This window comes from Carassius auratus, chromosome 27, assembly GCF_003368295.1.
Source record: "Carassius auratus strain Wakin chromosome 27, ASM336829v1, whole genome shotgun sequence".
Taxonomy (NCBI): Eukaryota; Metazoa; Chordata; class Actinopteri; order Cypriniformes; family Cyprinidae; genus Carassius; species Carassius auratus.
In genome coordinates, this window is record NC_039269.1 from 16974086 (window position 1) to 16984095 (window position 10010).

Here is a 10010-nt window from a genome sequence, read left to right on the forward strand (position 1 = left end):
CTGAGACCTGATATGCTTGACTGCCAAGGGTAACCCCATCGGGAGATGATATGTCTGTGTGTGTGTTCCCATATGAAGGTACTTTAACATGCACATCCCCAGTTGGAGATGTTCCCCGCGTCAGTGCCTCAGCAGCACAATCAAAACGAGCATAAAAGTTGTTCAAGTCATTTGGGAAAGAAGTAGAGCTGGTTATGACGCCGCTAGGTTTGGCCTTATAGCTGGTGACCACTTGTAGGCCTTGCCAAACACGCCTAGAGTCCCCTTCAGAACAATATCGCTCTATCTTCTCCCGATGTAGTTTTTTAGCAGATTTAATTGCATTCCTAAGCTCGTATCTCGCGCTCTTGTAACGAGCATCATCCCCGGATTTAAAAGCAACTGTCCTCTCATGCAATTTCGCGTGAACATTTTTGATTACCCACGGTTTTTCATTAGGGTAAACACAGAAAGTACTTGTGGGAATACAACTGTCCACACAGAATTTAACATAATCCGTAACTGCTTCAGTGTACTCATGCAAGGTAGCAGAATCACTAAAAACTGACCAGTCAGTAGAATCGAAACAATCTTGCAACATAAGCTCACCTTCAGCAGTCCAGCGCTGTACTGTCCTCACCGTGGGTTTCTCCCTTTTTATCTCTTGCTTGTACATGGGGAGCAGTAATACAGAGGAATGATCTGATTTCCCAAAGTGCGGCCGGGGGATAGATTTATAAGCTCCCTTGATGGTTGAATAACAGTGGTCAAGAGTTTTGTTGCCTCTGGTTACACAGCTGACGTGTTGATAATATTTCGGTAGCACTGACTTCAAATTACAATGATTAAAGTCCCCGGCTACTATGGAGAGAGCTTGCGGATGCAGCCTCACACACCTGTTAACAGCGTCACAGAGCTCATCCAAAGCTGCCTTGGCGTTAGCTTGGGGAGGTATGTAAACTGCAGTGAGTAAAACTGATGGAAATTCTCGTGGTGCATAAAACGGCCGACATTTAATGGTAAGCTGCTCAAGGGCTGGTGAACAGGAGTTAGAGATCACTTCCACGTCAGTGCACCACGAGTTGTTTACCAAAAAACACACACCCCCACCTTTCGATTTACCGGTCGTGTCCCTAGCTCGGTCCGAACGTAATACAGAGAAACCATCCAAGTGTACAGCACTGTCAGGATAATCCGATGTTAGCCATGTCTCAGTAAAACAGAACACACAGCAATTTCCCAGATCTCGCTGGACACTAACACGGCAGCGAAGCTCATCCATCTTATTGCTGATAGATTGCATATTTGCCAGCAGCATGCTTGGTATTGGAGGCCGTATAGGTCGATTCCGTAGCCTCACCAGCAGTCCCCCGCGTTTGATTTCCAGAGCGCCAGTTTTCTGATCTTTTGTTAATATCCACAGGTATCATAGATGTTATAGACAGTTTTGGAACATTTTGCCTAATGTCCAATAAAGTCTGTCGATCATAAGTAATAGAGGAGGACATAGGCTGTATTATCAAACTAATAAATAAAATTAAAACTAACACTAAGCGCAGCGTGAGAGAGGCTCGTAGCGTGTCGCCATACATCGGCGCCATTTGTGGAGTTTTCTTTATCAGGGGTTACAGTATGTGTAAACTTTCCATTTGTACTTTGAAATCAGAAAAACAGATGTCAAACACGAGCATCAAATAAACCTTAAGTTCATGCCAAAAGCAAACCAAAAAAAGGTTTTTGTTTATTAAATTATAGACTAATCCATCACTTAACACTTATACAACCACACTGATTATGCAGCCCTTTTTGTTAATTTTTCTGAATACTGTTGTTTTGAAGATGTAGCATATTTGGGGAACTGTTCTTTGTCCCAAAAAGTATCTTCAAAACTAGTTTTTCAGATGTGTTTTTCTTAACAAAAATGAGAATAAACATTTTTATTTGTCTTCAAAATAGTTGCTATAAATACAGCTCATACATTTAAAGAATGTATTGATGCATTGTTTTCTATCTATTATAATAAAAATCTATCTTAAAGTGTCTTAAATTTAAGCGATTTAAATTTACAATAAAACCTGCACAAACCCTCTATTTTCATGATCTTAGGGGAGGGCCACTGCTTACAGAACAGACCAATCCCAGCTGTTGTGATCTGTGTAGACGTAACAGCAGTAACTGATTGTGAAGAACATCAGGAGAACAGCACAGCTCTTCAGTTACTGATCAAGATGAGAGGCTTACTGTTCCTGCTCAGCGCTCTGTTCCTGCTGGAGTCAACTAAGGGAGTGAAATATGAAGAGTTAAATGAAGATGACAGAAAAATTGTTGATGAGGCAATAGTACAAGGCAATAAGAAGACTGAAAAATCCAAACACCTCGACTTTTACAGTATCACAACCGTAAGTTAATTAATTCATAAGCTATAATTTGTTGGTTTGTTTTGATAGTTTTTTGTGCATGTGCTTTAAAATACTAAAATATTTAAGCTTCTACACTCTAAAAACTGCTGGGTTGAAAACAACCCAATTTGGGTTATTTTGACAACCCAGCGCTGGGTCAAAAAGGGACGAACCCAGCGCTGGGTTGTTTTAACCCAACCAGTTGGGTTATCATATTTAACCCAGCCTGCTGGGTTGCCTTTTTTTATGGTTTAAAATGACTATATTGCAGGGTTTAAAAAAACAGAGCGGGTGTTTTTTTTTATCACTGTATTTCAGAAGGAAAACTACTGTATTTAGAAAATGTTCGATATCATTTCGCATGTGCTTGATAAGGCAGCGTTTGTGAGCTCAGCACCGCTCTGCAGCCGTTACCGGAGAAACCTACCTCTCCCGCTCTTAGCGCCTCCTGCTGGCAGAAAATAAACTCGCAGAGTGCAGCCATGTGGGGAAACAATGCATTTCTACGTTAAAATTAACCCAAATTGAGCTAGGCATTAAACCTACAAATGTTGTTCATTTTAAATATCACTTTTACACACAAATAATAATTACCAAAAGGAAAATATTTATTAAAAACAAGAGAAAAGTCAAAAAGTAACATATTAGAATAAATGCAGAAAAGGATGGCATTAACAGCTACAGAGTTCATAAACAAAGCATTGAACATTTGATGAATATAACTTAAGATCAAATTGGACTTTGTTCAATTGTATATTGTATAAAAATATACGAAAACACATACAATAAATTTACAATTAGTTAGGTTTTTTTCCAACTATTCTGGCATGACAGTACACAAATAAATCACAACATTAACTTTGATATTATAACATTTAACAGACGTGTGTGTGTGTGTGTGTGTGTGTGTGTGTGTGTGTGAAAGAATGTGAGCAGGTGTATGAATGACAGTGTAAACTCTTATACTAAACAACACAGAAAAAGCATTTAACTTTCTTTTTTTTTTTTAACAAATTATACACTTACAGTTTTTTTCATTGTCCATGAATACAGATCATGCATCACGGTCAATTTTCATGATCTCTTTAGCATAACTGATGTAATCATGAAGAAGCCCCATCAGCACAGCATCTGACATCTTCTACATCATCCAGGGCAGCGTCCTCCTTTAAAACCACCACTGCATCAGTTTAGGGGAAAGAAGATTCTCCTCTCTGACCAGGATTCATCCCAGTCACCGCCTGCTCTTCATCAGTGGCCTAAGAGAAACACATTTGAAAAAATTAAACATTTAATTAAACTCTATCCATTTTCAGGTAGAGGTGTATTCACATCCGTAAGGATAGGTAAATAATCGGTGTTAAAGTTTCAACACTTTGTGCGGTTGTTTAATGTCTCAGGTCCATCACAGCGCTCCAGAAGGCTATAATGGCAGCACTAGTGTGAGGACATGCGATATTGTTTGAATAAATATTGCTTTCAGAAAGCTTCTTTACTGAAACATTAAAACAGACATGACATTCACATACCTCACAATATTCATGTACATGGAGGGCTGCTCTTCAAACCGTTAGTTCACCAAATAATTAAAATGTTTATAATTTACTCTCCCCATGTTTTTCCAGACTCATACAAACTCTGCTCATTTTTTGGAAAACATATGAATATATTTAATATTCTCTTTTTGTGTCCTCCATTGCTGGTCTGGGAGACCAGTATTTTATTTTGAACATACATGTTTGCTATCATATAATTTAAGATGTATTCATATATAAATATCAGAATTTACTTCTACAATAACTCTATATTTATGAAGCTTGAAAATACTGATTATCTAAACAATAAATGGATTAACAAATATTATGAGAAAACTAAAAATATATTAATTTATGTTGTAAAGACAGACAAAAGTCTTATAGGTTTGGAATGACTTGAGGGCAAGTAAATGATTTTTTGTGTGAACTTTACCTCTAAGAGCGAAGACCAAGAATAATGACTCTCCAAATCAGACAACTCCAAAGTTGGTTTGATTTCTGCAATAAAAAACACAGACATCAATGGTCTTAATGAAATGAGCACGAAATCACACTGTTGTTGCATCAAAATGTGAAGTAAACCGGCAGGAGACAACAGAAAAATTTATTTTCTAAAAATAACTTACATAAAATCTCAAAGGAATGATGCTCTCCCATGTCTCTTGCTTTTAACATCTACAAAAACAAAAAACAAACATTATTTTACTCTTAGTTAAACACAACAACAACTGATAACATGAAATTATGAAGTTTACTTGCCTTAAACTATCTTTCCCTCTCCTCAGAAGAAGCTGAGAAAACCACCTCCTCACACAAGCAGACTTGTGTGTCCTTAACTCCAGTTAGTTTGAGTTCTGCAAAGAGGGACATCAATGGTTTCAATAAAATATTAACATATACATACATACATACATACATACATATACATACAGACATACATACATACATATATATATAAAATCACACTGTTTTTGCATCAAAATGTGAAGTTAACAGGCAGGACACAACATAAACATTAATTTTCTAAAAAAAAAAAGTAATAATAATTTAACTTACATCAGTCTCAAAAGAATGAAGTTATCTTGTCTCTGGATTTCAACATCTAAAAAAAAACACACACATTATTTTAGTCTTAGTAAAAATAAAGATAACTTGATGTTATTCTGAAGTTTACTCTCCTTAAACCGTCTGTCCCTCTCTTCAGAAGAACACCTCCTCCTCATCCTCACACAGGTCTGTGACTCCTCACACAAACAGCTTCTGTGTCTTTAACTCTCAGCGCGAGGACAATGAAGACAGGAGCTCGACAAGTCTGAAATATTACATGTAAAACATACTTTTAACAGTTACCACTTCAACAGCCTCAAAATAATTATGCTAGTCTTTACTACACAATGCGGTTTCCTTTAGGAGACAAACATACATTCAGTTTAACCGCGAAAAAAAAAAAGACAAATTCACATGAGCGTAACCGTGACCATAACCGTCTGTTAACGCCTCAAAGAGAACAGATAATGTAAAATATTATGTAAATATGACAAAATACATTTACAGACGTTATATTAAAAGTACATCCTCCGTTCAGTAACGTTACATGAGGCAGTTAAGACCTCCGTGTCCGAGGCGAAAACCGCGTCCGTTTTTATATATATATAACGTTAAGCTCCTTTGTTTCCGCCTTTCATAAAACCTTCCGCCTTTCATACAACCGGGTAAACAATAAAAGATAACTTTACATTTAGAATATTTAACGTTACTTACCATAGTCTTTCACTCGCTTCTCGCTTCTATCACGCTGAGAAAATGGCGGCTGCTCGCACTGGAGACGTACGATTTTGACGTGACGTGCGTGCTCTCCTTCACGTCCGCGTCCTCAACCCAGACCGCTGGGTTAAAAAAGAAAGTTATTTTCAACCCAAACTTGGGTTAAAACATCCCAAAGTCCTATCCAACGGCCTCAACCCAGCAGTTGGGTTGAAAAAACAACCCAGCGTTTTTTAGAGTGTACATGTATGTTTGGTTGTTATTTAATGCTAGAGTTACATGAACCTGTATCTTTACCATTTATGACAGACGGGGAATGTACATGAGGTGATACTGAGACCCACCTCATGTGACAAAACAACACCGAGTGTCCATCTTATACAATGTGAAACCAAAGATGAGACAGTAAGTATTTACTATCAGAGAATGATTGTTGAAATGCCTGTAGAAGTCATTGTAGGAAACCTGACATTTTCAAACATTTCTCTGGTGTTTTTTTTTTTCAGCCTAAGGTTTCCTGTATTTACTGTAATGGAAAGATGAAACCATGTTTATTTATTAAGCAGAAAGAAGAGGTAAATCAAATATTACTAGATTAGTCCATGCGGACAAAAATCTACATTCACAGAACACCATCATGATTCATCTTCTTTATTGCCAAGATATTCCTGCACTAAAAGTTCTTACTGTTCTCACAGCAGATACAAAAAACTATGGATGAATGTAAGAAACCTTTATCTGGGGAAGGACATCGATTGTTCTGAAAAGGAGGAAATGAACAGCAACTAACTGGATGTCTTGGATGCATCTGAAATGAAAAAATTATAAATAACATTCGCAACAGCCCATTTGAAAAAAAAACAAAAAAAATGTTTTATATATATATATATCTATATATATATATATATATATATATTAAATGTAATGTGTGAAAGATTTCTTTTTTATATTTATATTTTATATACTTTTTCTTTTTTATTATTAATCATTTTAAATTACAACTAACATTTCTTCTCTTGTAGGCTTAACATCCGTATTATTTTAGTAACACTTTAGTTAGAGTTTATGTGTTGAAATGTCGAATGTATATGAAAAAGTCGGCTACACGTCTGCCTGAATATAAGAATAATCATAACAACACATGACTTTAATGACAAGCAAACTTATGAAGAGCCAATAATATTAGACAAAAATGATGTAATGAATCATGTCATCTTTGCCACACAAATATGCAATCAAACTGTTGGATACTGTTATACTGAGCTCCTCCTGGCCGTGATTAAAGTTTATCTACAAGCATTGTCTGGAGTCTGTCTTGTTTCTGCTGCAGGTGAATGAGAATGGGATTGGGTGAACAAGTTAAATAGAAATGTGGATTTGAACAGACACAGAACAGACTTCTTACAATATACTAGTTTCTCGTAAATGAGAAAATACAAATAATTATTTGTTTTTACATGAAACACCATATTAATTAGAGATTACTGCTGTTTTCTGCATTTTGTAAAAAAGAAACTTGCTCTTTATCTGAAAAGAAGAACTTGCTGTATTAAAATAAAACGGGGAACTGCTGTTGTCAGACAGACAAAACTTTTGAAATCAAGGGACTATTGAAAGAGAACATTTAAAAAGTGGAATTTAAATGAAGAGTTGATTGCTCAGACAAAATTGTGGACAGAATTCACATCAATTGATCAAAAGAGTATGAAATATACATTTCAGAAGGCGTAAAATGAATTTGAATTATTTTGAAAGTCCTTGTTTTTATTTCCATAGTTAATGTTTTAGGCTTATCTCTCAGCTGAAAAAGGAAACTATTTTTTTTAATTGCATAAATTCTTCATCTGGTTTAGGAAATTAATTTGATATGATAATAGACAAGCATACCTATGACAAGGGGTGGAAATTATAATATTTAAATGTTTAGTGGGGAATATACAGTTTTATACACCAGGGCAATTGCATGGAATAAATTACCTGCATCATTAAAGGGTCTGAAAACATTCAATAAATTTTAAAGGATGGCTTTTTGGTGATCATAGATTATAGAGAGTTTTTCTCTTACATGTTTTCTGAACACTGTGGTTTAGAAATGTAGTTGATTTGGGGATATGTTGTATGTACCAAAGAAAATTTGGAATGCTAGTTTTGTCAGTTTTGTTTTTATGTCCAAAATTTTTTTTTATTATTTTTTATTGGTCTTACTAAAAGTTTGAAATGTTGCTATAACTACAGCTCACATTTGAAGAATATATGTATCGACATATTGTGTTCCCTTTATTCCTTCTCTTTTCTTAACTTGATCATAAAAAGTTCTTTAAATTTATTTACTTTATAAAACCTGCACAAACCCTCTATTTTCATGATCTTAGGGGAGGGCCACTGCTTACAGAACAGACCAATCCCAGCTGTTGTGATCTGTGTAGACGTAACAGCAGTAACTGATTGTGAAGAACATCAGGAGAACAGCACAGCTCTTCAGTTACTGATCAAGATGAGAGGCTTACTGTTCCTGCTCAGCGCTCTGTTCCTGCTGGAGTCAACTAAGGGAGTGAAATATGAAGAGTTAAATGAAGATGACAGAAAAATTGTTGACAAGGCAATAGAACAAGGCAATAAGAAGACTGAAAAATCCAAACACCTCGACTTTTACAGTATCACAACCGTAAGTTAATTAATTCATAAGCTATAATTTGTTGGTTTGTTTCGATAGTTTTTATGTGCATGTGCTTTAAAATACTAAAATATTTAAGCTTCTACATGTATGTTTGGTTGTTATTTAATGCTAGAGTTACATGTACCTGTATCTTTACCATTTATGACAGACGGGGAATGTACATGAGGTGATACTGAGACCCACCTCATGTGACAAAACAACACCGAGTGTCCATCTTATACAATGTGAAACCAAAGATGAGACAGTAAGTATTTACTATCAGAGAATGATTGTTGAAATGCCTGTAGAAGTTATTGTAGGAAACCTGACATTTTCAAACATTTCTCTGGTGTTTTTTTTTCAGCCTAAGGTTTCCTGTATTCATTGTAATGGAAAGATGAAACCATGTTTATTTCTTATGCGCGAAAAAGAGGTAAATCAAATATTACTACATTAGTTCATGTGGACAAAAATCTACATTCACAGAACACCATCATGATTCATCTTCTTTATTGCCAAGATATTCCTGCACTAAAAGTTCTTACTGTTCTCACTGCAGATACAAAAAACGAAGAATGAATGTAAGAGTCCCTCGTCAGGGAATAAACATTTGCCTGGGTCAGGACATCCATTGTCCCGTAAAGGAGGAAATGAACAGCAACTAACTGGATGTCTTGGATGCATCTGAGATGAAAAAAGGATCAAGGGCCATTTAAAAAAATAAAATCTATCTATCTATCTATCTATCTATCTATCTATCTATCTATCTATATGTATAAATATAAAATGTAACGTGTGAAAGATTTGTTTTCTTTTTATTAAACATTACAACTAACATTTCTTTTCTTGCATGCTTAACATCCATATTATTTTAAGTACTAAATCTCTTCAACACTTTAGCCAATGTTTATGTGTTGAAATGTCGAATGTATATGAAAAAGTCGGCTACACGTCTGCCTGAATATAAGAATAATCATAACAACACATGACTTTAATGACAAGCAAACTTATGAAGAGCCAATAATATTAGACAAAAATGATGTAATGAATCATGTCATCTTTGCCACACAAATATGCAATCAAACTGTTGGATACTGTTATACTGAGCTCCTCCTGGCCGTGATTAAAGTTTATCTACAAGCATTGTCTGGAGTCTGTCTTGTTTCTGCTGCAGGTGAATGAGAATGGGATTGGGTGAACAAGTTAAATAGAAATGTGGATTTGAACAGACACAGAACAGACTTCTTACAATATACTAGTTTCTCGTAAATGAGAAAATACAAATAATTATTTGTTTTTACATGAAACACCATATTAATTAGAGATTACTGCTGTTTTCTGCATTTTGTAAAAAAGAAACTGCTTGCTCTTTCTCTGAAAAGAAGAACTTGATTTATTAAAATAGAACGGGGAACTGTTGTTGTCAGACAGACAAAACTTTTGAAATCAAGGGACTATTGAAAGAGAACATTTAAAAATGGAATTTAAATGAAGAGTTGATTGCTCAGACAAAATTGTGGACAGAATTCACAAAGAATCAATCTGCATGTGGTTCTCTGAGTCTCTTCTGGAGCAGCTGCCTTGACAAGTGAGACTGAAAAGACTGGAGTGGGAAAGAAACAGAGACACTGCTGAAGAGAGAAGAGAAACTAGCTAACGGACCTTCAGCTCCCTCTT

General features: G+C 35.5%; 1 protein-coding gene across 1 annotated transcript; it reads left to right on the forward strand.

The window, feature by feature from the left end:
* Positions 1 to 8073: 8073 nt before the first annotated feature.
* On the forward strand, positions 8074 to 9476 carry LOC113045684 (cystatin-like protein). Its single transcript, XM_026206250.1, has 4 exons — positions 8074 to 8342; positions 8503 to 8598; positions 8698 to 8766; positions 8893 to 9476. Exons 1-4 carry the CDS (start codon positions 8172 to 8174, stop codon positions 9019 to 9021), a joined length of 465 nt encoding a protein of 154 aa, XP_026062035.1. The 5' UTR covers positions 8074 to 8171; the 3' UTR covers positions 9022 to 9476.
* The last annotated feature ends 534 nt before the right edge of the window (positions 9477 to 10010 follow it).

What these genes read in the sequence shown, in the direction of transcription:
- LOC113045684 (XM_026206250.1), top strand. Translation starts at nt 8,172, where the DNA reads ATGAGAGGCTTACTGTTCCTGCTCAGCGCTCTGTTCCTGCTGGAGTCA. An exon ending in GTGAAACCAAAGATGAGACA is followed by an intron (nt 8,599 to 8,697) that starts GTAAGTATTTAC and finishes TTTTTTTTTCAG; the next exon opens with CCTAAGGTTTCCTGTATTCA. An exon ending in TTCTTATGCGCGAAAAAGAG is followed by an intron (nt 8,767 to 8,892) that starts GTAAATCAAATA and finishes TTCTCACTGCAG; the next exon opens with ATACAAAAAACGAAGAATGA.